Raw genomic sequence first — 23,371 nt, forward strand, 5'->3', positions numbered from 1 at the left:
CCATTTCTTTTATAGGTGAACTTCTCATTGCTGTGCCTGGACTAAGAAGAGAGGAGGAATAAGGGCAGTGGTTCAAATGGGAAAATACTGTGAAGGTATTTGAGAAGGAGTTATTTCTATATCTGCCTAGTTTGCAAGTCAAGCTGCTATAAGAGGAACATGGGGAAATGAATTTCTTTTACTCTGCTACAGCCATTGCTGCATATTTAAATTCAGGCCAAGAAAAAGAAAAAGCAGCTTATGCCTTTCTGCAAGTTTGGCGAAGGCTGCAGGTACATGTCCAGCTTTCCAGAGCACTGGGGGAAACTCAGCAGCAGGGCGTGACCTCCATCAGTTACTGCAAGAAGGGAAAGCACAAGGCATCATCCTTCTTGCCCACCTACTCTCAGTGAAGAAGAATAGGGCTCTAGCAACCTTACATTATTCTTAAATCAGGAAACTAGCAAAGGCAGGGGAAGGAATATTTGTGCAAGAAAACAGGCACTTCTTTCACTTTCATTCACTAGGAGCATACTAAGGAGCTCAAACTTTTAGAACTTCAGTAAAACGATCTTTCCTGCCCACACAGAGACAGTAGGCTTGGTCTGGGGAAAAACCACAAAGCTGGAAGGGTGACTGTAATTACCCAGAGCTCACATAGGCATCAACTGACCATTTAGATATCATGGCAGCATTTCCTATAGATCACAATATGTTTACAGTCTCATGATAAAACGAATTTGTATTTTCCAGTTTTTGTAAAGGCCAAACAAACAATACACACCAAGTGTGTCCACAGCCTGCACATCTCACACATAAACAATGCTAATTATCATGTTTGAATGCTCATGTCACCTTCAGACTATTATTTCACTTTATGCTCACAACAGACAACAAATTAGATCTTTGTTCACTCTAATGTGTCCTGGCTAACGTTTACAGAAATCATTCCCATATCACACAGTTCTGGCTTTCTCTACTCAAGCACATCTTCCCAAGCACAAACCCAAACCTCTTCTCTCTGCTGGCAAATCCATTTATAACTTCTGTTTACCCCAATATCCTCACTAACTGCTGAGATATTACTTATCTCTATCACCACCACTTTCAAGAACAGTAACAAAGCATCTTTGGAATTATTTCTTACCAAGCCTGATAACAGCCCAGTATAAACTCTTCCAAAACTATCAGAGTGCACATGGAGCCTACAAGACTTGTCAGAAAAATCCTTCCTTCCACAGCACCGGTAGAGTCTACACACCATAACTTTAAACAAAATACTGAGCTCAAACTACAAATGGCAGGACACAAGGCTAGCAAGGTTTCCACAACGAATGGGTCAGAACAAAAGAGTCAAGAAAATTATGTTGGGTAGATCTAGATTCAGCACAGGCCACATTCCCACAGATGTGCAGTCTGAGCCAGTCTCTTGTCCACAGCTCAGGTGTGCCCTTCTGTTCAAGTCTCCCTTTCTCCGTGAACTCAACACCACTGCCACAATATACATTAAAGACTTGAATAAGTGAGCCACAATTGCTGTAAGCAATTAGGAAAAAAATAGCAACTACAAAGATTTTGAGAAATAAGGAATGGGACAAAAGGCAGAATACACTAGGTATGTGTTCTGTCTTCACCATAAGAGACACTTGTAGCTTTATATAAGGTAACTCCCTCCTGTTTTAGTTTCTGTCCCCCAAAAAGTAAAGTAAGTAGCACTACCCTCCTCTCTGATTTTGATGGTCAATGTCAGTCACAGAACCGTGTCTTGCCAGGCAATTCCGTATCCATGGCAGAGGACAAGGAAGTGTTCTGGTTGTTTAGTTGTTAAAGCAAGGATATGAGTGACATACACCCTTTCATTCAGTGCTTTGCACAGTGAGAAAGTTACTAGAACTCGGTACATGCAGAGATCCCATCAGCCTTGGTCATTTACACCAAAAACCAGAGCTGCACATAAGAAGCTCAGGCTCCACCAGCACGAACTCAGGAACAAAAGCTGCAAAAGTGACTGTATGCTTTTCCATTTCATATACAGCACTGATCACTGGTGGGCAGGAATGGGGTTGCTCCTACCCTGTCAATCTACTTTAACCATAGACTGGTCCCAATTCAATCACAAGTGAGCACTGTGTCTACAACTTAGAGCAGGAAGAGGCATCCCCTCAAGGCATTGAGCAAACCATACACATTTGCACTAGGAAGAAAACCAAACCCAACACAAAAAATCCCCAAACATATTCTTTGCCTTATGGAAAAGCTCCAAAATTCAGGTAATAGCTCAAGGCATACTTGAAGAAGAGAATAAACAGAGCCCTGGGGGAAAAGTGACTGCCCAGAATCCAACCAACATCTGCCAAGCAATCCTCCAGAAAACAAGCTCCGTATTACAAAAGTCCTCCGAGAGGGTGAACAGCCATTAAAATAAAAACAAAACCTTTGAGAAGGGAGACTCCAAAGATAGGCTTGGTAGGCAGTAAGCAAGAAGTCCAGACGAATTCTACAAGGCTGCCGACGTCTTTTAGAGCTCTAACTCATGAGCATTTACATATCAGAAAGACAAAATACCTGCCTCACCTTAGATCCACATCTGTCTCTTTCAAACCCTTACAAAAGCCAAAAGGATAAGCTCCTCCCTTGCTTGCATTCTGTAACAGAGCCATTTCCCGTCTGGATCCCCCGCATTTACGCCTTTCTCCAAACACTAAAGAACTTGCAATTGTATGGTAACTACAGAGATAAGCTGCGGTTTGGGAGTGGAGAGGGTCCCCAAGCTACCCATCACACAAGAACTCAGAAACTTTCAGGTTAGGAAAGGAGACAGAAAGGAGTAGAAGCAACATTACCCCCTTGTGGCAGCAAAGCAATATGGAAATGAGGTCTGAGAAATTCAAAAGGGAACAGACTAGGTGTTTCTCTTCATAGTTGCTGTAAGGAGAACTGTATGCGGCCAGAAGGTCATCAACACTGAGGAGATGAGCTGGAGTCACTGTACTACATGTGACCGGGTCCACATCACACAGCAAGAACAAGGTAGGAGGGACCAGAGTCCTCAAACAAGACCTGACAAAATGAAAGACACAGATTTGTCCCTGGACCCTGGTACGTGGTTCCAGGGAAGATGGTTTCACACGGCACTTGTGCACACTGCATCCAACAGACTAAAATACAGCAAAGCCTTTAGTAAGCCGTGCCAACTTCAACAGATCAAATATTTGCACAGCACAATGGCCTCTGCCTTTCATACACTCACAAACAAAATAAAGGAGTTTATACAAGGGTCCCCAGACAAGAATTTCCCCACTTCACACATGCTCACTCCTTTCTGCCTGTACGCATGACAAAAACGTCACTCAGGATGGTTCAAAAGACTTTTCAGATTTTCAGGTAGCTTCAATAATGTACCTTGTCTGTAAAACTACATAGGTGAGGCCAGGTGAAAACATTATACATTCATAAAATGCAGGCACAGAGTTACTCATACCACAGCCTACAGAATTTGACCTCTGGAATGAGTGCAGTGGAGTGGTTAGAGAAGTTTAACATAATTGCCAGACAAAGCTTCTTCATGGAAGAATAAGGATAATAAGCATTTCCTTGTGAAACATAAGTTTCATGCAAACCTGCCTGACAATAGAACAGAACACATCTTTCATTTGCAGTTATGTACTCAAAATAAACAGGTAACCATATAAAAATTGTCCCCCTCCATGTATTACAAGCAGCTAAATCTACAGAGGACAGTTCTCCTCTTCCCTCTTTTCTGCATCTGTAGGAATTGTTTCACTGAATAAGGTTTGAAATATGTTAGCAGGGACACACATCACTACTTGCTCCTTGCATCCAGAACTCAGTAACAAAAATTAATTCATAACCTAATTATTTTCCCTTTTTTTCCGGAAAAAACCCACACTAATTCTGCAGATGTTACTTGTGTCATACTAAAATAGCCAAAGAGAAAATCTGAATCAGTTTTATTAGCCAGCATTGCACCATACCTAGCATTAACTGCTGAATTGATAAATATTTCAGCAGGGATCACTGCTAGATTCTGTGTATCACTGTCTTAAGAAAGTGGCACCAGCTCCTCTCAAACAAGCAGCTGACTGGAAGAATCCTCTTTCATTCCCCTTTCAACTTTTCATTATCAGCCTGAATTGACCCACAAAGCAACAATAGCTTTAAGTACTTAGAGGATCGTTTTCTTCACTGAGATTACAGTATTAATACAAGACCTCCTGAACCCATTTTTAAATTAACAGCTAGGTATAAAAAAATTAAACTAGCTGTCATCTGTTGCTCAGTTATCCTTCCTTCATCCACATCTTTCCAACAGCTTCTACGACCAATTTCATGCAGCACATTTCACATGGCAACTTCAGAGATTTCTGGGATTCTTTTCACTTCAATGTTAAAAGTGAGGCAAAGACATCCACAGGGGAAAACTCCCTACATTTGAATTAATGAGATCAGTGTGGAGAAACTCAGAAAAGCTGAAGCTCAGTCTCAAGAATCTGTGCTTAACATAGACCATAAACTTTCCCCAAATTCATGCCTCGCCAGCACAACTTCAAGAAGCACACAGCTCAATGCCACACTGCTTTCAGGCCAGGCCGAATGTGATGGGATTCCTTGTATTGCTGAGGCTCCTAGTGACATGCTTCTCCTAACAGAGGTGCCAGAGCTGTTAGTGAGGAATAGCGCCATTACATGCTTATTAATGGTTTTGTGATTATTCCAAGATAATTAGCCTAGGACCATCAGAAAGAGTAGAATTCTCTCCTTACCCAGCTGACATAGTTGCATCAACAGAATTCAAAGAATAGCCTTCACTAAACTACCCTCTTAACTTAATTGACCCTCAATGGCAATGTTTCCCAGAAAGCTACTTCTCTACTAGGAAGGTCATGTCACGGAAGGAATCCTGCCCATGGACAGGGAATGAGAACATACACAGTTTCCAGACACAATTTTTATCTTATGTTTTTCGGCTGACCTTAGAATATAGAGCTCAATTGCCCAATGAGGACATCTAATGGAGAGACAAAGAAGAACAGAACTATAAAACAGGTTATGAGCACATCTTGGATTCCAACACTAAGAATTAGACAGACTCTGATAGGCACAAAATTACATTAATTGGAAGTGTGTATACAGGTACCACTTCTGCCCTCAGGTTTGAAGGTTTATCCTCCCCCTTGTATTTCGTCAGCACTTTCAGCATTACACAGCTTATATCTCAGGACCCTCAGATCCCATCTTTGCATGCTTCTGTAGCTCCAAAGGTTAAAAGACATTTTGGACTCTGCTGTGCAGAACTGGTTTCAGCACTTCCCACTGTGAAAGCATGCCCTAGGTCTGGGAGACACAAAGGCTTGGTACGAGATGCTCACTCTGTGCAAAATTTAGGTAAGTGGGTGCTTGCTGACTTGTTAATAGATTCACAGGATATTTTGAGTTGGAAGGGAACTACAAGGATGATCAAGCCCAACTCTTAAGTAAACAGCCTGTATGGGGATTGAACCCACAACCTTGGTGCTATTAGCACCACGCTCTAACCCAACTGAGCTAATCTCATCTCCCATGTTCTATAAAGAAAAATATAAACAGCTAATTTGAGAATGGCAGAAAATTACATCTGCAGGACAGAGCTATCCTGCATGTAGGGTTCCTTTTAAGGGAAAAGATTTCATAAAGCCAGCCCCAAACCCACCCTATGTGTTTAACAAGAAAGGAAATAAAGTTTTACTTCAAGGAAATTGCCACAAGCATTTAATACCAGACTGCCCACTGCTTCCAGCTTCTTGCTTCAGAACTCTACAGATAACCTTAACTTCAGTTAGAAGGGAAGCTGAAACCCCTGCGGTGCCTGTTCTTTAGAAAGGCCTGATAACAGAAGCAGGAGATCGGGAAAACAAAAGAGTCCCTGGGAGATTCGAAACAACCTCTGCCAGAAAGGTTTCACTAAAGGTTTCATCTTACAGGAATTCCTCTGGAATTAAGCTCATGCATCAAACTACCCACTCCAAATCAGAAGCCTCAGCAAAAAGCACGTATTTGCTCGGCTGATCAGGTAGGCAAGTAACCCTTCATAAATGCTACAGCCACTGGAGCAGACAGCAGCAATCACCATGGATGACAGGCAAAGTGACCCAGAGATTTAGTCATAGGACTCTCCTTAGACTCCTGCAGGCTGGGGTGGATTAATTATATGCCTCAGGGCATTTTAAAATTATAGTTACCACAGAAAAGATCATATCTACATATCCCACTACATCTCATTGTCCAAACACGCGCCAAGTGCCCAATCAATAAGAAGGTTATTTGCCCTGTTATTTCTGACACTACAGTGACTCATCCCAGAAAACGAGACACAGTGGAGATGACATAAGTATGTACCACTATTTCAAAAGAAAGATAACACAAGACTTACTCAAGTGCCATTTTAAAGCTAAATTTGTCAGCTCCTTATTACTCTTATGCCCTTTAATAGGAGACAAGAGGATACCTGACTTAAATTAACAGTAGGTAAGTTCAGGCCCAAAAAGTAGCTCCCATGTAATCAGCTTGAGAGTCTTATTATGGCAGACTATTAAAAAAAAACAAAAGTAAAAACTGGGGCAAGGATTTAGAAACTGATTAATAATTTTATGACCACCACCACTTATTTGCTATGCAACTACAACAACAAGAAAGGCAGTCACTGTTCCAGCCTCAGTATAATCAGCTTATCTGCAGGACAGAGGAAAGAATTCCCTTTCCTCAAGCACTCCTATGTACAAAGCCTTCTTAGTTACATCTGCATGCAACCTGGAAATTTTGCTTTTCTACACTCAAAGCATCTGTTTCAGAGAAACAGAAAGACTGAACCTTTCCTCTGGTGAGAGCACAAACCACTTGACAGAGAAGATGTGAAACTGAAACCCAGTGTGGAAACCCCATTCGAAATACCAATGTAGCTGAATCATCCACACAAGCCAGTGAAGACACTCTGACACAAAGGACAGGTCTTTCCTGACACAAGTTCAATTTAGCTTATCCAGTTTCTTGTATCATATCTGAAGCAGAAGAAAAATATCCTTCCAAAAAAAAGAATCACCTTCTTAAAAAAGAAGACAGCAAAGTCTAAAATTTTCAGTGATCAGCATGTCTCCAACCAGCTCAGGTCAACAGGAGCCACTTTCAAAACTAACCTCTCTTATCAGCAGCAAACCCAAACCACTGACACAGGGCTTTGACTTTTTTCCCCCTCTGGGCAACTCTAAGGAAACTCTATTGTTAACCCTTTTACCTTAACAACTTACTCATGCCCAGTTTTCCATGCCAACCCTGGGCAGATTCTCCATGCATAGCACGTGATGACAGGGTGTGTGACAGGGAGCATAAAGGACAGCATTAACATATCCTGAGTTTCCATGCTTCTGCAGGGTCTCGGAAACACCAGGAACACAGTTCACCCCAGAGATCTGCTAAAATAGCCCATCCTTTTGCCTGTCTGCACTATCACTGAGAGGTCCAGTCTGCCCTTACAATATTCAGAACCCATCTGCAGCATGACAATGGCAGCTATGAACACATCAACACCAACATCTTTACTTTCATCTACATGAACAGCACACGGCCATATGAGAAAAGGTTTTTAACTCTGAAAATGTTGAAAAACCTCAGACTAGATGGGAAAGGTTTAAGAAAAAATAGAGGAGGAAGGGCAAGCATGTATCTTACCTCCTGAGTGAATCCTCCTCTGAGCTTTCCTCAGGCATTTCCTGGTTTAAGGCCTCCTGTGATACATTCCCAGGTCTGCTTGAAGCCGACTGGCTGTAACCTCTTCCCCAGTGCCCCGTCTCCTGGTTAAAGACCACTCCCACGGTCCTCTCCTCCTGCGGGGTGGAAGAGCTGCCCAGCTGCAGTCTGCTAGAGGCAGGAGCTCTGCCCTCGGTTCTCTCTGCAGGCTGCACCTGGCTGGTATTTGGAGGCACACCCTCAAATGTGCTTTGGACCTGCCCTGGTGTGTAGCTAGGCGTGCTTCTTTCCCAGCGCAGCGTGTCATTGTTAAAGGTCAGCAGGTTATGACAAGCACGACAGGGGTTCAGGTGACCCCGGGACAAATTGGAATTGTTTTCACTGCTTTGTGGAGTCTGCTGATGGGAGGGACCGGGTCGATCAGGCTCAATGTTGTTGTTGAGCATTTCTTGAGCCTGTTGCGACTGGCTGGGCTCCCCACCAATCCCCTGATCTAACTCCTGAAGCCGGTCATATTCCAGGAAGAATCGCCTCAAATCACACTGGAGCTCATTACGAATGCTGGCCTGATTGCTCGGGCCAGCACTACTACCACTGTTCACCTCAGCCCCTGGGGCCAGAAAGCCCCTCCCTTCCGTTGCAGAGGTATAGACTGAAGCCTGGGAACCCCCCTCCTGCTGTCTGAGCACGGACAGCAAGCTCACGGAGGAGGCACTGGTCCTAGGGGGAGGCATGGCTTCCAGCTCGGACCGAGAGCTCATGTTCAGCACTGTCCTGGACCAGTCAGACCCACCCAAGCCTGAAGCCATCTCTCTCGCAGACTGTTGGTACCGGGACTGGTGGCCTGCCAAGGACCCGCTGAGGGACCGCCGTGTGGGGCCCAGGCTAAGGTTGCGCAGGGTGTTGCCAGCAGTGCTGCTCTGAACTGTGCTGAAAGCAGAGGGCCTGTTAAGTATCCCCTGCTCCTCCTGTGCTACGGATGCCTGCTCTGGGGGTTGATAAGGCTCTGTCTGCACAGAGGAGAAGGAAGTGCCAGTGGCCCCAGAAGACGTGGAGGGTGCGTTTTCCTGGTGTGGGAAGAGAGAAGAAGGAAGTCTTGCACTAGAGCATCGGCTGCAAAGGCACAACATCCCCAGGTGCTGGCAGCACTCTGTTGTGGGATAGCTGACTCGCTCCCGGAGCCTGTTATAGACAGATGCCCTTGTGTTCTCACTGGCTGGAGGCGGAGGTGGTGGTGGTGGAGGCGGTGGAGGGGATGGGGTAGCAGAGTCTTGAACACTGTTTTGCTCTCCCACCTGTATGCCAGAGGAGCGGGAGGACAACATATGCAGGAAGTTGTGGAGGAGGGGTGTGCGCCTCACAGGCTGAGATGGAAGGATAGCGCGCTGACGATAATGCGGCATCTCTGTGCTGTCCACGGAGATTTCCACTTCCTCATCGCTCTGCAGAAGGAAACAGGCAAAGTTCAGTCACCTCAAGGCAAAATCCTATACTTCCAGAAAAACAGCAGAAATCAGCTACCAGCCCAGACAGATGAAAGGATGTGATAAATCCCTTCCTAAAGGCCTTGACTTGGAGGAAATTAGTTGAGATGATTTCTCAGTTCATTTTATGGATCTAGACAACCTCTTCCTACAGCCCAGTGAGCTTTCACAATACACTGCTCATACAAACAGAAGTATCAGCGTCTGAGGGTCAAAAGCTGAGGGAAGAATTGTTAATACCTCAAATAGCTTCAAATCCAAAAGAACATCACAACCGAAAGAACTGAAAGAACAAGACCACTGAGACCTTTTCCCACCATTAGTCAGACAGAGAGGGCAAAACAAACACACTTTGGAAAGCATTTTATTAGCCATGCACATAAGAACATGTTACGTTGTTATTTTATCACCAAACAAGGTGAGACAGAACTCAGCTTAAAAAGACTTCAGGTTTTCAGAAAAACACAAGTCTGCTTAGAAACAGACTAGGGCTAAAGTACATAGAGCACCTTTTAGCTAGCCAGTCAATACAAGTCCTGACATTCCCCTTACCTGCTGGTTAGAAGGATTAACTATCGCTGTGAGCAAGTAGTGTCCCAAGGGATCAAACCGTACCAGCCTAAAACAAAAGCAGTGCCAGAATATCAATCATCAGTTCACATTCCACATTGACACAGGAAGCTGAACACAGCAGGGAAGAAAACCCCACATGACATGTTTGCAGTGAGAATATTACTACATTATCACCATATTTTTATGAAGGACATCAAAGAGTTTATGCATTAAGAAGAACAAAATGTACCTATCGAGCTGAAGACTGCAGTTATTTTATAGTCCACAGCAACATTACACTGAAGTTCAAAGCTGGATGTAAGTACTGCTGTATCAATTGAAATAGCCAGAAATTTTAAAGGAATACAAGTGTTTAGATTACAAAATGGAATTGGTACAAAGGGAGAGATTAACGTGCCTTGATGCCACATCTTTGTCTTATTTTAAATTGCTCATAAGCAGCCGTTAGGTTTCCAGCAATCCAGTTTCCTCTACAAGTGTGCTAAAGTAATAGCTCAGCATTTTGTTCCAGCAGTTCCTGGGTTTTTTCATCCTTATGGCTGACAAGTTTTAATTACTAAGCTTACAATTCAACATGAAGTAGATTCTGGACATTTAATGGACACATGCCATATTACAAATATGAACACCCAAGCTGATCTATGACTTTCAATTGCTTTTCTTTCTGCCCACAGAACTGGTTTTCTACCAGCCGAATCAACGAGCTGCAAGCAACACTCTACTGCCTGAGTGCACAGGGTGCAGCATCCCAGAGGAACCTCACACACACTTTCTAAACCTGACCATTTTTCACACACAAGTTCTTTTCACCCAGAAGTAGGAGCTCACCTGACCCGCTCCATTTCACTAGCTGTTTTCACCACTGCAAAAGGCTCCCGACGACTCCAGTCCCAGAAATGTATCTCATTGGCAGTGGCAATCAGCAAGAGCTGAGCCGTAGGATGAAAAGCAAGTGATGCAATGGCATTGTTGCTATCTGTGAACCAGCTCTCACTTCCACCCTAGAGTGAGGAGTCAAGAACCACAAGCAGTTTGTCACAAAGTTTGCTATCATTAAGTTTCCATGTACTTGCCATACCTCCCAGCCCGCCTAAAGCATCGCAAGTGAACTTGCGCTCCCTCGGCAACAACAGCTATTGCTATACAAGGTCTGTGCCATGTCTAAAATGTAATGCTACTTGCAACAATGACCACAGATGTATTTTTGTAGGTAAGTGTCTCAAGCAGCCTGTAAAAATGCTTCATTAAAAACAAAACAAACAAGCCCATGTGTTTTGTCTCTGTGCCATTTACCAAATTAGGTAGAGCAGCAGCTTCTCTAATGAACAGTTCAGATAGGCTCAGTGGAATAACAAACAGCATGTCTCTCACAAAGGCTAAACAGGCACTTTGCACAGTGTTCTCCAGAATTACCTGTACCACTGCAATCAATAAAACTGGTGCTGCTGAGAAGCATGACCTACCTGGCAGGACTGAATGAAGGAGCTGTCACCTCCTCTCTAGAGAGAAGAGGATGGCTATGGTCTGTTCTATGCTTTTACACACAGGTCCCAGAAAAGCTTCCAAACAGCTCTCTTACCAGGTAACATTTGGAAAACAAACTCAGCCAAAAAAAGTCACCACCCACCAAATATCAAAGGAACATATGTTTCAGGAAAGACTTACATGTAAATCCCAAATTCTGACCTCCCCATCCAGGCATCCTGAAGCAATGAGGCCTGGAATGGTGGGATGGAAGGTGACACACCAGGGAGTGCGGCGATGTCCAACCAAGGAATGAACACACTTGCCCGTTTTCACCTCTGTGATGTAGATGTTGTGGTTCACATGCGTGGAAGCCATTAGGGTCCTGGGAATGCAGAAGGTATGACAAACATTAGCATGAGAAGAATACAGCAAAATTAGATCATGGTTAGCTTCATCTCAACGGGGTCTGTTCACACTTAACCCAGCAGCTCTCCCACACAGAGCTCAAAGGGTAAGAGGCTACTGTTGCACCAATGTCACAAAGCTTTCTGAGCCAGATTTCAGGGTCCATGCAAACATGAGCTCATCTGAATCTGCAAGCACAAACTTGACCTTGAATGTCAGAGTGAACATGCAGCTCAGAAGGCACTCCTGACTGACAGTCTGGGGCAAATCAATATTCCCAACTCTCCACACTGTCAAATCAAGTGATATTATGAGAGATCCCACCTCCATTTCTGCTTCCAATACACACATCATCCTGCTCTGTTCTTTATTCCTAGATATCCCAGTGAATGTGTCACATCATTTGGGCATGTTGTATTAAAATATCCTTTACTCCCTTTAGTTTCTTATGAAATCCCACGGTGCCTGCACAGATCCTTTTTCCTTACAATTTCGTATCACCTGGGTACCTCAGAAATTAAACACCAACTATGCTCGAAGCTGTGAGATTAGGAAGGTGCACACATTCCATCCATGCATGTCAGGAACCAGAAGTTTCATCTGGCTGTTCAGGAAAGGACAACTCAATGGGCACAAGCCTCCATCACTTTTCTAAGTGTAGGGAGACTGCTGAAATAGGGAACGAACTAGGAGTTAATTACCTGTCTGGACTAAACGCCAGCAAGAAGGTGGAGCGTGGACTGTCTGGTAACTCAATTTTCTGAAAAAGCCAACAAAGCAGGAAGTGTTGCAAGAGTCATATGATAATACTTTAACTGTAAGCCACACAGACAACAAGGGGAACCCGCTGCAGGAACATATCTAGTATCATATCACTGCAGGAACTGAACAGAGCCAGAGAGCATATCAAGTGTAACACATCAAAGGTATAATCACAAGACAATTTATTTCAAATCCCTGCCTCCCTTCCCCCATTCCAAGATCAAGCTATGCAGCTCTATCCCACAATCTTACCTTGCCCTCCCATTTCATCCATCGAGTTTTATCCTCCACCAGCTCCTGGAGAAGTCGTTGAGCACCCAAGGCTTGGGTGCCCCGTTCCCTACCCCAAAGGATGCGGACAGCATTCTTCTCTGGGACAACCTTCATGGCTCTCAGCTGCCAACACCACGCCTGCTACTGAGAGGAGATACCAGCACGTTCCAGATGACAACCACCACCAAGCTACAAATAAGCTATCCACATTTCAGTTGTTTATCTTCATGGAAACCTAAAAAGATAAGAGACTGATAAGGAAGGCAGCTTCTACCTCAATTACCCAGATGAAGTAAAAGCTTTAAATCCCAAAAATACTAGATTTGAGAGACAAATCTTTCTTCCTACACAGCCTTTGCTACCTGCTTCCATAATCAAGGCCCCACTTTGACATTTCTGCAGCCAAAGATTACTTCAAAAGCATCCAGTTCTTCCCTCGTACACGTGCCCTAGCCCCACTACACATATGGAGAATTAAAAACTTCCCTTCAAATTCTTCTCCTTCCCTTCATCTCTTGCTGTATATAATAAGGGAAAAAAGATTTATGAAGATGCAGTCTTTACACGTTGAAGATTTAGGTCCTATCTGGGAAAGGTGTCTGAAAGCCAGAGGAACAGTTTTACCAAACTGACAATATGACACAAGAATCTTCCAGGAACTACTCAAATTTCAGTAACAGGTCTGACTCTAAAGGTCAGACAACTGATAGACCTCAAATCCAAATTATTTCCAACTCCATCAACAGTTTAAAAATATTAAAACAATGATGTATGGGGCAGCTCCACCACGATTATTCCATTGCCTGCACATCACCCTTCAATCTGCATTACTCTTAGAACAGCAGTTCACCCAAGTAATGCACACTGGCAAAGAATAATGCTTTTGGAACACTTTGACCTGCAAAGGAAAGCTTTAATATCCACGGTCTTAAAAAAAAAAAAAAAAAGCTAAATAAAGAAAATAAATAAATAATATAGTGACTCTAATAACAACCAAGTCACACAGCTTTTCAGTGGTGTCATATTATGGAGTACCACAAAAGGCTCTCCAGAAAAGTTTTTTAGAACAGATAAACCAAGAAACTCTGCTGTAATGCTACCTTCTGATCCCAGCAGAGTGTGCATACTACTCTGCCATCTGTTGATAACATGAAGATCTAAAGACAAACCCTGCTCAGTTCATGTTACACTGAACAAAACCATCAATATTCAATAGAGAAGGAAATAGCCATTTTAAAAAACAAAAAACAATAACACAAAAAAAACCCAAAAGTAAAACTAAAAAAAAAAAAAAAAAAAAAAAAAACCAAAAAAAAAAAAAAAAAAAAAAAAAAAAAAAAAAAAAAGCAAAAACAAAACAACACATAAAGAAGAAAAAAGGCTCATGTGCACAAGAGACAAATTGTTAAATGACAGAACCCAGAATGGTCAGTAGCAATATTTTGTTTCCTCCCACTTTCCCTAAAAAAACTCTCCTGAACAGATCATTTACGACAGCTGCAGCTTATAGAGAGGAGCTGTCTAAAGATAAGCCAGGAAAATTAGTTCCAAAAAAGCACACCAGTTTTTATTTGTAGAAGTAAAATAAAGAGTACTGAAGTAATTAACAAGTAAAGGCATCCACCTTCCTAGACAATAAATTCTCCACAGTGAATTTTGAGCTAGCTGGAAATTCCCTGATGCTTAATGTGAACAGCATGGGGACCATGAATTTTAGAGAAGCTGAACTCCATGATACACAATAAGCCTTCTTTTGAAAATCTGTGAAAGTTAGCCAAACATTAGGTAGGAATTATTCTACAAAATCAAAGCCTTACTGGAAAGCAACACAAAAACGAAAGATATCATATTGCATGAGAGTTCTTAAAAATAACTGTACAGATTAAAAAAAGCCCATATCCAAAAAAGCTAGAAGGATAACTGGAACAGATACATCCAAAAGCACAATATAATACAGGAATCCCTATACTAAAAATCTTCTTTAGCTAAATGCTGATAAATCCTGATCTGGATTCTGCAAACAGCCCCCAGGCACCCCTGTCCAGAAGTTACAAGATTCAGATGATGAGCAGAATGGAGGAGAAGAACAGAACAATATCAGGCAACAAAAAGTCTGCTTTACAGGAGGAAACTGTACATCTAGTTTAACTCTTAATCTAGTAAAATTAAGAAAACAGTAGCTGAATATTTTATATGGGTGTATTCAAGGAATTTGGACTGCAATGACCCAAGAATAAACATATAAACAGGACACTAATGGAAGACTGGTCCTGCAGCTGGAATAAATTGGAAGTTCAAAAAGATTTAAACTTTGGAACAGCCTGTCAATAGCTGTGAAGGACAAACCACATAAATAACTTGAGATCATGGTAATGTACAAGCAGGATAACAATCACTCATGAGAAAGAACAAGCTCTGACAACCTAGCAACATTTCAGTCCTATCAGAACTAATGTTCCCTAAAGTACAATTGCAACAAGGAAAACAAGAGGTTTAACAAGCGACTTTATTTATGCCATGGACAAGCTTACATATTGTAAAATAAATGGGGAGATAACTCCTACAACTGCAGTCAGTGAAATTCTAGTATTCACCTTACTGAAGGACCAAGTCATCTCCACTATATAAAACCAAGCACATACCTTAAGACAGCTTACCTAAATCTCTGCATGTGTCCTAATTTATTCAACTAATCTGCCTATACCAAACACTTCATATGTGAGCCTGAGCATTTAACTTCACATTTTTTCCTCAGGGACTGTACCTTGTTTTTTCAGCTTCTTCTGACTCATGTCTTTATCCCATTTTAAAAGTAAACAAAGGAAACACCCAGGGCTCTAATGCCTTCACAGTACCCTGTTAACCTGCTCAACATTTTTAAATGCTAGGATCTCTTCAGAAAACACCAAATGTATCCTTCTTGAGTAATGCTGAGATTCCAGTGTTACCTCGGATCCTTCAGGGGCCAAACTTTATCTTTTCTCTGAGTTAGCCTGAACATAGTAACTGCTTCTCTACCAGGTGACACATTCAGCAACATTTCAGAAGGCAAAGAAACTCAGAGCCTTCAAACGCAGAAACAGACCTAGTGTAGCACTGGCAATGCAGTGAACACTGCTATTATCTTTGCTCATTTTAGCAGGAAGAGTTTAACCTTTCTATTGGATTATGTGTTCAGCTTCAGTTTGTTTTGGTGTGGAGTTTTTGTTTTTTGTTTTTCCTTTAGTTTTTTTGTTTGTGTAGGGGTTTTTTGTGAGGGTGTTAAAGAAGCCAGTTTTTTCTCTAACTTAGTAAAGATACCCACCAACTCCGAACATTTTGCTCAAATATAAGCTGAATAATGACAGCATGCTATTAAATACCATTAGCAGAAAAACCATTGAAGTACCAACTGTATTTACAGCCACTCGTTAGCCATCTGACTAACAAAATCGAAATTAAATGCAGAGGGTTTGAAAATACTTCTTGGGACACAGCATAAATAAAACTTGCAGCTCACTGGATCAAACCTGTTGAGGCGAGTGGTGGACTGATTCAGTAGCAGTGTCTATTACAAATACCCACAACTATCATAAGTGATAAACAGCTGACCTCCTAAAGAGGGATTGGGATTGTTGTGTTCTCTTCTTGTTCTTGAGTTTGTTTAGTTTTGTTTACTTGTTTTTGGGGGGAGGGAGGGAGATTTGGATGGTTGGTTTAATCAGGATGACCAAAAGTGTCCTACAACTGCAAGATTAGCTGATGCCCTGAATGTGATGCAGATGACCACAAAAAATTCTGAAAATGAAGAATCAAGAAATTTTTCTATGATCAGCATCTTCCTTTCCTTAAGAGTTTTTTCCCTTCAGGGCATTTCAGGACAACATGCAGGGCTGTTTACAGTTTTGGAAAGAGCATTACATAGCCCGAACCCAAGCCTTTTACTTGCTCTGTACCAGCCATCCTTGAAGAAGCCTGAAGAATTCCCAGCATTAGAGTAATGCAGGCTTACTTGTAATTGTCACTTTTACAGATGCTGAAGCTCTAAAAAACCAAAGTGAAGCAGCAAATTGGTAATACTTTGTAGTGGTACATGACCCCCTGAAAACACTGACAGAAAGGTAGGGAGAGAAGAGGAATAAAAAGAAGCACATTCAATTTACCACATAAAAAGGATGTCAAAATATTTAATGCATTATGCAATGGCTCACCATTCCAGTTCAAAACTTCAGCACTTTAAAGAGATGACTGTTCCATTTCCTAATGTGCCCCTTCCCCATCTTTGTTGATATTAATTTTATTCTGGTACCACCATGCTGGGAGCACAGCTGGCTTTGATACAAAGACAAATATTGCAATACTACCTTCAAGTTATTCCACTCTTCATGGGGGAAAATTGTTATTTCATGTGGCCTTCAGCTCTCAGACTAATCTATTACCACTGCAAAGAATTTTGTGGTTGTGTGCTGAGCCCAACACTAAAAGCCTTTCCTAATGCATGTGCACAGAGTCAGTGTAAACAGCTATATCAGTGCTTAAAAAGGGGGGAAAAAAGCTGCAATCAATAAATGATATTTACAACGGGAGATCTATCCAGAAGAAACAAATGTCCAAATAATTTCAGATAATTTTGCTGCCCAAAGAGACCTCATGTGATTGATGAAGAAAGAGGCAATATGAAATGAAATATTAAAGCTGTCACTGACTTTGCAATCTGGGTTCCACAGAGAGAATGCATTTATAAGACTCCCTCTAAGAGACCAGGGGGGAAAAAAGCACATGCCAGTAGTTTTGGTCTCCAAGTTCCTTTGTCAGTTGTAAGACTTCCATAATGTATTGACTGTAAAAGAGCCCTGATCCACACACAGCTGATGGGCCAGGGCTGTATACTTTGTATTAAAACGACATGCATGGGGAAAAAAAAGGACTCAAAACACAACAAAAGCAAAACTGTGGTGAACAATGAGGCATATCACTGTCCTGCAAAACCACAAGCCAACTTGTCTCTAGAAAAGAAGAGGAAACAAATTATTACACTCAACTCCCCCAGTTCTGGCCAGGTGCCTACCTATCTTGTAAGCCAGAGTCACTTCTGTTTTCAAAATACCTGCTCTGAAGAAGCGTGTCCAGCCCTAACAATGCCACTGCAGTTATTCCAAATTAAGTGCAGCATCTCAGGCTTTAACACCAGCAACATACTAAAAATTTCAAGAGAATTGTTTATTGCATTTAATAAATGTTAGTATTTTTAACTTTCATTTAATAAATACTAGCAATAATTTAGCATTCCCACTATTGCACATGTGGGTGAGTTCTCCAAGACCAATCAGATCATCAGACAGGCATGAAAAGAGTGTATGCAGCACTACAGCCCAAATGCTTTATCTTTGCTGACAGTGATCCTAATGAAGGCTACAGTCACAAGACAGGCTATTTCCTCTGAGGATTTTCTTCAAGTCAGTTCCCCTTGTATTTTACACAGCTTAATTTTAAAGCAAACTGCCTTACCAAGACCCCTTGTGCTCTTCAGAAGTTCAAAAGAGCAAAAAGTGCCCACTGAAAACAGCAAATATCATCTTGCCAAAGACTATGAACTACACAGCCCCTCCTTTTGCAGGCACTTCATTGATAAAACAATAAAATCTGCTTCTGACACCCAGACAGGAGATCTCCAAGAACAAACCAGATGCCTAGAACATCATTTGGAATATAAAGAAGCAATCACACAGCTCCAGGGACTTTCTAGTTCCCTTCCTTGTTTGCAATCTGTGTTTCCCTGACTTCTGCAATGTGGAGATTTTGAGGCCATCACTTTCCTAAATTGCATGAAACTGTATCATGTAAGAAGCCCAACAAACACTACACCAGATAGAAGACCTGACTTATACCTGCAGTTTTATTAAAAATACTGATTCAATCCATATCAAATGTCATGCCATTGCCACTAACCCTTTTTGTGTCTCTGCCCGAAAAACTGAGAAAACTTAAAAAAATGTTTATGTAAAACCAAAACTAAAAAGCTGATTTGCCCTCTTTGCATTGCATCAACTCAGCTTAACAAACAAGACAACTCAAGGAGTCCTAGTTTGGTAAATCCTAGTTTACCAGTAGCACTGGCATTTGAACAATGCTGTAACAACAACAAAATCAGTAAAAATAGGTGATATGACTCATATCCCAAATAGTAGCATGGGTCAAAATGCAAGTATTGGAAGAATAGGACTATGTTCATTCTTAAAAGACAGGGCCATATGAATTTCTGGCAACATATCTGATTAGCTATATATGTCTAAATTTACTTCAAACAACATTTGATTTGTCTTCCCTTAACTCCATTTGTGGTACCTCCAGATGAACCTTGAGACTGTTTATAGACGTATTAACTCTTCTTGGGTTAAAAACAAACAAATAAAACGAAAACAAACAAAAAACAAAACAAACAGAAAACCCAATCCCAAACACCAGAAAACATTTTGCATAGAGCAAACTCCAAGACACCTTGTAGTAATATCTAAATGAACAAAAATTTAAAATAAAGTTACATTGGACTAGAATCTTTAAACAAGATTAACCCACAAACAAAAACAGTCTATGGATGGGTAACAACAACTATCTTAAGCATGATTAATCAAAACAAAAAAAAACCCTAAACTCCAACCCATTGTTTTTTCTGTTTCTACTTGTGTGCTTGATTATGCTTCAAAAAACAAAAAAAGCTGCTGAATTTAAGAATTTAATTAGAACAAGAGTCAGTCTTCAAGTTAGTGCCCCTAAACATGGAGAACAAAAAACAGTCAGGAGAAGTGAAAGAAAGTTTATGATGCAACTATCCAAGAGAACCCAAAACTAATACCATGAAGGCACTTCCATTATACGGACCCAGTTTTACTCTTCCAAGCTTTTAAATACTCCCCAAAGTATTATAGTGTAAGCTGAAGTTCTGCCTTGATTAAAGCCAGAGAGAGATGGAAAGTAATTCAAAAGCACATTTTCTGTAGATGCAGTAGACACACTGCTCTAAATTGCACTCACTGCAATAAGTGTTGACACATAAAACAGGATTCCTAAAGAAAAATAACTTGTCTTAGTGCTTCATGATTGAAAAATTCAATGCTGTGTTTTAAACTGCAACTGCAAACAGCTCAGGAAATTAAATTACATTACAAAGATGTCAATAGTACTTTGTCATTTCAAGATCCTGTATGACTGCAACAAGTAACTAATTGCCATTAGAATCTTAATTTGTCTTCCCAGTCTGAATTAAATGAGCTAAATACACATAAAAGAACTTTTTAGACAAAAGATGTACATTAAAATTCTGGCTATTTACAGCAAAATGATGAAGACATGGAAGAGAAACTTGCAGATCTCAACTCCTAAAGGTCAGAAAATGAAGAGTAAATATAAAAAGGGAAGTAATAATAATAAAAAATGTAAGTGATCACCCATGTCTGGAGTCTGACAGTTTCATTTACGAAAGAGAATATGGAGCACTTTCATAACTATTATTACAACTTCCACATAAACTTAATGAATTCTTGAGAAGAGATATATTAGTTTCAATCCAGAAGATAGGAAGAGAATAAATATGATTTCGCAAAGCTGTAAGGTAAGTCAAACAGAAGAACTGAGATCTGGAAGATTAACAGTTGGTTTCCACAATTCCACACTCAAACCATAGCATCTTTTGTTAAGTACTATACACAGGAGGAAATAAGGACAGAGAGAAGATAAACCAGAGCAATAGAGACAGAGCAATACAGAATTCAGATTAACCCCCTAAAAAACTATTCTCATTTAGACAGGAAGACAAAGGAATTCTCAATTCAAAATTCCATTATTTACATTAACAGTCACATCAAGGTTCTTCAAGCTCAAGGGCCACAGCCAAGTGGCCCAAGTGACATCACACATTCCATAGTAATGTGGGATTGTCAACACTACAGAGCAGCAGAACCAGCATCACATACCCGCAAGGTGAAGACAAAGTGTTTTATGCATTCAAGGCTGCACTTAAGGCACATGCACCTTATCCAAGTAATAAAGAAAAAGCATCTGGAACCAAGAACATGTTTTAGAAAATATAGGTCATATAATTTCTTGTTCACATGGAAATACAGTAACAAGACAAAAAGCAAAAATTATCCACACAGAAGCTGAAGTCTTCACACAAAGATGCATCAGAATTATAGAAGAGGTGGGAGACAATGAAGATTTAGATTCTGAACAAAGAAACACAGCCAATTCTTGACACTCTTGCCCTTCTTGGCCTCAGACTGAGTCTGCAGGAGAAATATAAAGGGAGGGGGAAAATTGTCCAAAACATGAGTCAGAGACTCCTCTCAGCAATTCTGCACTGCCCAAGGTGAAGAATTAGTAACACATACCAGGAAGAAGGAAGCAGGAATCACTCTGCAAGGACAACCCAAAACCCCTCACTGAGAGCATGGGGAGTGGAGCTGAGTGAGCACATGGATTAAGATGATGCTCTCCACACTCCAGCCTGACACCTCATCATCCCCTTCAACAAACAGCTTACAAAAACTGGAGGCAACAAGCAGCTACCAGACAACAATCCCAGTCAGAATTCCTAACAACCAAGTAAGTCCTGAGATGCAGACAAGTACTGCTTCCTCTTGTAGAGGAAAGCAGGTCTCCTCTTGATTCAAGCAACCCAATCAATGGGTATTTCATTAGGCTACTACTATATCCTGCAATAACCTTCCAGTAAGATATTTCTAATATTAATCCTCTTCCACTGCATCTAACATCATCATTCACTTTTGCAAATCAAAATTCTTCTGTCCTTACCTTACTAATATTTTGTTTCTATTACCCTCCTTGCTAGGATAGCACAGGGCTACTAACACAAAAACACACAAGGTAACTATTATCATATACTATGCCCTGTATCAGGCTCCCAGAAACCCAAGAGGGGAAAAAAAGTACCTTAGTGCTGTTTGCATTAGTAGTAAATACTCACATCAACATCAACTCTGCAAGACCCATGAGTTCTGTCAGTTTGCTAACCATGGCATAAAAGATTAGTACTAGAGTTTCTTTACAGAAGTTTTTTAAAAAAATCATTATTCAAATGCCAAACTTCTGGCAGAGGGATAGCAGCAGACTGGATCATTGCTTGCCTACTTTAGAACTGGTTGTTACAGCTGCATAAAAGTTAGAAGTGCTGCTCAGAAAATGGAAAAGTAGGAAACCACCAAACAAGAATCCAGAGGGTCAGTTATGACTCAGAAAAGGGCAAAAGAAAGAAAACTGAGAAGAAGCTGTCAGCAAAGTAAACATTCGTCAGAAACTCCCAGCAACTCAATCTGAAAAGGCATGTCCAAACATTTGGATCCAAATACATTCTTCATTCCAAGCATCAGGAAAAATATAAATGCTAGTGGACAGCCCTACTCATTAAGAGCCACACTGCCACAAAAAACCCATACTTATTTGTGACCATCAAAATAGAAATGGACCAATTTTTTTAAACAAAATTACCCAGAGAAGCACCAGTTGTGGACTCCAGAACTGGCACACAAGCTACACTGAAGATTTATGAATGTTAGGAAGTGCATTACAACAGCCCTTCAGAACACAAGAAAGGGTTTTAAATTTAGCTGAGAATTTCAGGTCCTGTTGCCTGCATCACCCATAAAGCATTCAAATCTGCATGGATTTAACCTCATACTACATTTTGAAAACTGACCCAACAACAAACTTAAGAGACCGGTAATGGACTGGCAATAAGTGCACACTACCAGCAGGTCATTCTTAGGTCCCTTTTTAACATTCCCATCAGCAATTTGAAAGAGGATGGGAGTGGCAAAGGCAAAGAAGCCAGATGACATTTGCAGAGGACACCAAGCTGGGTGGAGCGGTAAACAAGGAAAAACATAGAAAAACACACTGGGTTTTTAAATAAAGACCAAAGAGCACTTCATACAGAGGAGAAAACAGAGCAGCACTGAGCACTGACCATATTTACAGACTTCACATGCATACAACCTATCTTCATGAAGACAGGCTTGCATCTAGATAACAAATCTGTCTATCACCACAGAACAATACTCAAAAGTGTGTAGTGAGAAAAGCTACTCATAACCACCTACAGGATCTCTTGAAGACGAAACACTGATTAAGTACAGGAAAAATTGCTTTCTAAAGGCAGCTGAACGCATGGTATTGAGAGGATCACAAGTAATAAAAAAAAACCACTACAAGAACACTACAGAAATGTACGTGTTGTCAGGAAAAATATGGGAGATGACAACAAAAACGTTCCCATAGCCGGTGAATTAGCTGGGTTCGTTTCCTCACAAGACAAGGCGTAACCAGAGGCACACCTGAATGCATTTTATGCCAAACACTACTTTCACAAGCGTTCTGCAACACACGATGAAAAACAGGAGAGATAGAGCAGACAACGCTTGCCGCACATTTTATTTGGGTAAGGCCGGAAAACACCAACAACGATAAAACACATCTCGAAGCAACAGCCCTAGAACGCAACTGGACCGAACCCGGACCACGGGCCCCGGCCGGTGCCGCGGGGACAGCGAGCGGGGCGACGGACGGCGAAGCACCAGGCACCCGAGCTGGGACAGAAAATCCGGCTGAGGCACGCTCAAGAGGGCGGCAGCGGGGCACGGGCTACTCGCCGGGACCGGGGCCGCTCTCCCCGGGGCTCCCGTCCCCGCCGGCCG

The 23,371-nt window shown here is 41.5% G+C and overlaps 1 protein-coding gene across 1 annotated transcript in view; it reads right to left on the reverse strand.

Moving 5' to 3' along the window:
• The window catches only part of AMBRA1 (autophagy and beclin 1 regulator 1), a 116,814-nt gene extending 103,892 nt beyond the window's left edge, over positions 1–12,922 (reverse strand). Inside the window, 6 exon segments of the mRNA XM_005419436.2 lie at positions 7,702–9,161; positions 9,756–9,822; positions 10,605–10,777; positions 11,442–11,625; positions 12,350–12,408; positions 12,663–12,922. Of these exon segments, the coding sequence (XP_005419493.1) occupies positions 7,702–9,161; positions 9,756–9,822; positions 10,605–10,777; positions 11,442–11,625; positions 12,350–12,408; positions 12,663–12,797 (2,078 nt within the window). The 5' untranslated portion in view covers positions 12,798–12,922.
• Positions 12,923–23,371: the final 10,449 nt, after the last annotated feature.

Source organism: Geospiza fortis, unplaced genomic scaffold (assembly GCF_000277835.1).
Source record: "Geospiza fortis unplaced genomic scaffold, GeoFor_1.0 scaffold66, whole genome shotgun sequence".
Lineage (NCBI taxonomy): Eukaryota > Metazoa > Chordata > Aves > Passeriformes > Thraupidae > Geospiza > Geospiza fortis.